General features: G+C 43.9%; 1 protein-coding gene across 1 annotated transcript; it reads left to right on the plus strand.

Moving 5' to 3' along the window:
- Positions 1 to 4,233: 4,233 nt before the first annotated feature.
- On the plus strand, positions 4,234 to 5,370 carry LOC136996321 (olfactory receptor 6M1-like). Its single transcript, XM_067317251.1, has one exon. The coding sequence runs from the start codon at positions 4,234 to 4,236 to the stop codon at positions 5,368 to 5,370; it is 1,137 nt and encodes a 378-aa protein (XP_067173352.1).
- The last annotated feature ends 491 nt before the right edge of the window (positions 5,371 to 5,861 follow it).

The raw sequence follows: 5,861 nt of genomic DNA on the forward strand, positions 1-5,861 counted from the left end.
TATCGCATTCCACACAGAACAACTGCTTGTTATTGCTGTAAGAACTGAAGTAAGCTAAAACTTTTCTTTTAAAAAGCTGCAGGCAGGTCAAGAAAAGTTCGGGCAGAGCAGGCCTGAGAAGCTGCAGTCCTGAGGCCTTGCAAACTCAGTACAAAAACTCAAACTCATATTACATGGCTATAGGGTAAGAAAGGACCTAAATGGCTTGACAGTGAAAAATTACCTTCTCTACATCACCATCTAATGAGGCCCGACCAAAAGAAACTTGTCTGGGTTGCACAGGCCCCATGTGTGACCCAATACAGACGTTGCTGGGTTTTTGTGATCTGTAAATTTCTGCTACATTTTTAAAAGGCTTTGACATAGCAGGACACAGAAGGCAGTGGCAAAGTATTCACACAATCTTTAGAATCTAATTTAATGGAAAAAAAAATCCCCATCTTTCCCTTTCTTTTGCACTGACTTTCCACTAACACAGGTAAAGTTGGAAATATATTTCCCTCAATGAATTCCAACAAATGAACAATAACATTTTCTTTTGCAATTCATTCATCAGTTCCTACTAATAAGTAGTATGAATAATTGGTCACAAAGTAAATTAAGAGAATCCGAAAAATAAAGCATTTTGAAGATGATGAAGTTCCAGTAAGCTAGCTGCATTTTTTTTTAATTCATATTCATTAGAAGTCTGACAGTCTCCTTGATAATACAGTTGTATCAAGAAATGCTTCCTGAACTGTTTGGCCAGAAGGGGTTTCTTTCTTGAACTCAGCTGTGGTTCTTCAGAAGCAACCTGGGTTACAAGGGCCGTTTGATGATTCTCTTACTTGTTCATTTGCATACAGCTGTCTCTTTACCCTGACACCTTAGCCCACTTCAGCTCATCTCACCTCTCCTCCAGCTTGTCCTAAAATAGACACCAAAAATTGGCTAGAGGAACTGCTTATAGACACACATATTTCTGTATGTTAACTACTGAACAGGTGAGAGCTACTTGCTCAGGGGGAAAGATCTGCGTTGTAGGCAGCTCAGGGCAGGCAAGGCATGTCAGCCCAAAAAGGCAAAGTCCAAATCAATACTGTAATGTACCTCCACGAAACAGAAGGTGGCTGGAGGGCAGCATCTCAGCTCTATAGATCCTTGAGATTTTGGGAAACTCCCTCATCGGAAGCAATTTTGGGCATGTCTAGCCAAAGGCAGAGAAGTTCCAAGATTTCAAGGCTCTCAGGAAGATTTTTCTTCAACAGCTAGATTTTAAAATGCCCCTTTGGAAATGGGCCCTGACCTATTTTAGTTATTTGCGGTAGAGTGAAGTGATTTACGCCCTGTGACTGCCAATTTTTCTCCTATGACTGCAAAGGAAATATGGATTAGGAGTTCAAGTGAAGATGCCCGGACTATAATTTCATCTGCAATGAGGCAAAATTAATCTCAAGCTTTGATTTGTCCTAGCTCTTTCCTAAATAATTTTGAAAGGTGACTTTAAGACATTGCAGACTTACTCGCATAGACAGACTACTGTTTGGCCTCGTTCCTTGTGTGGCTTTTATCACTCAGACAAGCAGATAAATAGAACAGTGATGAGTGGATAACTATCGTTGCTCAGTAGGGGTTGTCTGTATCTTGTAGTGAAGCATCTGAAGTGGGATTCATCTGTGCAGAATTAGTTATCTATGCTTTGAATGTCTCCATCCGAGCCAGTCAGCTAGGGTGGGATTCCTCTTGTAAGTTATCCAAGGTAAGTTGTTTACTTTAGGAGCTAATCAGTTGGTCTTCAGACTCCACAGACTGCATGGACTAAGACGCTGATTCAGTTGCCCGCACACAGGCATCAGGTAATACTTGCAACGTCCTAGGTGCTTTGTAAAGCACAGTAGCTATGACACAGGACCAATAGAAGATCTGTCCTCTCTGTAGAGTGGTGGCTGGATGCCAAACAGGACACCAAACAGCATCTCCAATTGCACTGGAAGCCCATGTGTGCAACGCTGGGTTGAATCCTACACCTCCCTTGATTCTGAGAAGACTTGAGAGAAATTGCTCAGCTTTAGACACCCAGATTCAACACACCCAGGGAGTACATTTTCAATCTCAATATTTGTGTTTAATTCCATCTGAGATTCCCTGCACAGTAACGTTCCTGGCTTCTGGGTGACACTCTGGAAGAGCATGCATGTTTGCTAGATTCTCTGTCATAACTGCTAGCCACAGAAAACTTCTTGGATACCCTAGAAGATTTCATATGGCACTAGGCTCCTCTGTTTAGCACCTGAATTGTTGCCCTCAAGCAAGGTGAGGTGATCTCCTTCCTAGACTTCCTTTATAGCCGTTGAATGTGCATCTCCTTGGTTTGCTCAAGGAACCTGTGTCCCCAGGGCTTCCCTCTGAAAATCATCGCACCATTGAAATAGTGGTTGGAAGGGACCTCCAGATGTCTCTAGCCCAACCTCCCACCCTCTCTGGGTGACTTGCTCCAGTGCTTCATAACCCTCCAAATTAATAACTCGTTTTTTCCTGAGGTCCTCTCTGAACCTTCCAAGCTGCAGCTTGTGGGCATTGCCCCTTACTGTTGTGTATGCCAGTACAAGACGATTTGGGGCCTGTCATCTTTGTGACTGGCACTCAACTACTGCTAACTTGATGTGAGGCTTGTTTATCTAAATCTCCCAGGATTTTTTTTTTTTTTTCAAAGTGAAGCCTCTGAAGGGTAAATTCTTAGAAAGGATCCAATTACTTTTCTTTCTGGCATTTCTCAGACCACCTATCAAGTACTAGTGGTCTTTGTGAAATGCACCTTCTTCATTACAAGTTAAAAAAAAAACTTTTGCCTTTCTGCCACACACTGGCTTTCTGGAACTCCTTCCCTGGGACGTTTCATCTTTCTAAATTGTTTTGCATGTTGAACAGTCTCATTCTGATAAGAATCATCCACGGTTTATGCTGAGCAAGGAAATCATTGCTCAGTTGTCATTACACTGATTTCAGCTTAGCCAAGTCTGCAGGATATCCATCATTCTTCCAACAACTGGAGTGTGAATGCCTTCTTATTCTAAGACTATGATTCCTATTGGTCAATGCACCATGCACTTTTTTACTTGTATACGTCCTGTTGGTGGCTGTGCAATAAGTAACTGAGCTACATAGCTGTCCCTCTGGTCTTATGACATAGAGCAGGAATGTAGAATCCTTTCTCTCTCTCTCTCTCTCTCTCTCTCTCTCCCTCTCTCTCCCCAATTTTCCTCTTGGTTGTCACAGCTGAGACTCTCATCAGGAAGTCAGACACAACTTTCTTCAGCAAGGAAGCAAAAAGAAATATATGAGGTGTCACTCATGCAGAAGGTAAGATCAAAGACACAGCTATAGGAACAATGGTATTGACACTGAACATGCTACTTATTGCCATTTGAGCATGCATGGAAACAAAATTCAGGTGCAGAAAATGCTGGGTGAGAGGAGTCTATTTTGTGTTCTGATTTGATGGTAATTTTGAATGACGGTTACAGAGAAATTGAGGCAGCTTTGCAGCAAAGACCTACCTCTGTCACCTTTGTATATGAAACAAAGAGCAAAGGCGAAGCTTGGTGGCACCAAACTGTGGTGGCTGTTTCACAAAGGTTGTCATCTTCCACTCCTCAACCGTCAATGGAGAGAGGCAGACTGCAATGGTCTGAATCACCTTTTAGGGATGGCTCCTCTTTTAGGGATGGCTTCCTCTCCTGTTTGATTAGACAGGCAGCTGGGATGGGATATATTGCCTCTCTAGAAAGGTTACTGCCAAAACAGACCAAATGTAGGCCTTTCTTTTTGGACAAGATGAATGGATGAATGGCTCTTTAGGTGCTATTGAATGTACCCTGTAGGTGGGCATCTGCAGGCTTCGGTTGCTGACACATTGGGATCTCCAGCCATTGAAGACTTTAGCCTTATGGGGATGTCTGAGACATCACCAATGGCACTGGATGCCTATTTATGAGCAACTCAATCAAGCACCTTCAGCTGGGCATGAAGAATCTCTCTTCAAAAGACAGATGGCTTAGGCTGAACCGGTCATTCCAGGACTCTTCTATAGTTGTGGAGGGCTAGGCAGCATCAAAAAAATGGTACTGGCTGACTAACTCAGAAAGAAACATTTCTATTGCAGATATCCAAGTTAGGTGGGATGAATTCGACCCTGAATAGCTATGTGTCGGGACTTAACTTCTCTTTAAAATCAGGATGTCCAAAACTTACTAGATGTCATCTGAGAAAATATTCAAAACTCTACATTACTCTGGTGTTCTTTCCCACAACGGAGACTGCACAGAGATGGAGAATGGCACATCTGTGACAGAGTTCATCTTAGCACGATTTCCTAATGTCCATGAGGTGGAGATCCTCCTCTTGGTTGTGTTCCTGCTTATTTATTTAGTGACTGTCTTGGGAAACACTCTTATCATTGTCCTGGTATACACTGATGGCCATCTCCATTCTCCCATGTATTACTTCCTCAGTTATCTGTCTTTCAGAGAGATCTCCATGACTTCCTCTGTGGTTCCTAAAATGCTGGCAAACTTCCTGTCAGAGAAGAAAACCATTTCCTTTGATGGCTGCTTTAGTCAGCTCTTCTTCTCTTTCCTCATGGGCACAACTGAGTCCATCCTCTTTGCTGTCACGTCCTACGACACATATGTGGCTGTATGCAACCCACTAAGGCATCCCAGCATCATGACAAGCAAGGTATGCAGTACACTTGTTTTGGGCTGCTGGGCGGGTGCCTTTGTCATGATTCTGTCGTCTCTGGTTCTGGCAGCCCGGCTGCCATACTGTGGTGCCAATGTAATCGACCACTACTTCTGTGACAGTGCTCCATTATTACACCTTGCTTGTGCAGACATCCAGCTTATTGAGTGGATTGATTTTGTGGTGTTCTGGGTCCTGCTCCTTGGCTCTTTGGCACTGACTGTGCTCTCCTGTGCCTACATTGATTCCAACATATTCCGGATGCCGTCAGCACAGGGCAGGCAGAAAGCATTTGCAACTTGTGCTTCTCATTTCACTGTTGTTTCCTTGGGTTTTGGCATCTCCATCTTTGTCTATGCCAGGCCTTCCCACATGACCTCTGTGCATCTCAACAAAAGCCTCCCTGTTGTCTCCAGTATTGTGGCGCCTCTTGTAAACCCATTCATATTTAGCCTGAGGAAGGAGCAAATGAAAGAGGCCTTGAAAAATGCTTTGCACAAAGGCCTGGTGATGACTAAGAGGGCAGGAAAGCCACGAGCATCATCATGGCTGGTACTTAGTCTTGAAAAATCTGAGCGGGACCTTTCTGTTCACAAGGATAAACTAGCCAGCTTAGATGAGACTCCTTGGATGAGATTCAGTGGTGCTTAGAGTATGATTCAGGTAAGCAGCCAGGTGGTATCTATGTGAGGATGAGGTGAAGCATTCTCTCAGCTCCATTCTCTGTACCGGTAAGGGACTAAATGCAGCCAGAGTCACGTGGGGCTAGTGCCATTTGAGATGCCACAGAACATCCTAGCTGACCTCCAGCAGCCCTTCTAGAAAGGGACAAGTGTCCCAAAGGCCCCTTGTCACAACTGCCAAGACGTCTTGGGCTCCTTAGGGCATCTCAAATAGCAGAAGACACCTGCGTGTGGACAACTGAATCCAGTTCTCTAAAGAACTGGGGTGTTTTGGATTCATCTCACCTGTCTTTATTGACTGCAATGGATATGTATTTGAGCTTACCATGAGCTATTGCTAGAGTGAGTGGAAGGAAAGATATTTCCACACAGCCATTCAGCATGGCATGGGATAGGTATGTTGACCTGGCCTTTGGAAGTGGTGAATTCTGTCTGTGGACTGTAGACTCAGCCTGGCTG

This window comes from Apteryx mantelli, unplaced genomic scaffold, assembly GCF_036417845.1.
Source record: "Apteryx mantelli isolate bAptMan1 unplaced genomic scaffold, bAptMan1.hap1 HAP1_SCAFFOLD_34, whole genome shotgun sequence".
NCBI lineage: Eukaryota > Metazoa > Chordata > Aves > Apterygiformes > Apterygidae > Apteryx > Apteryx mantelli.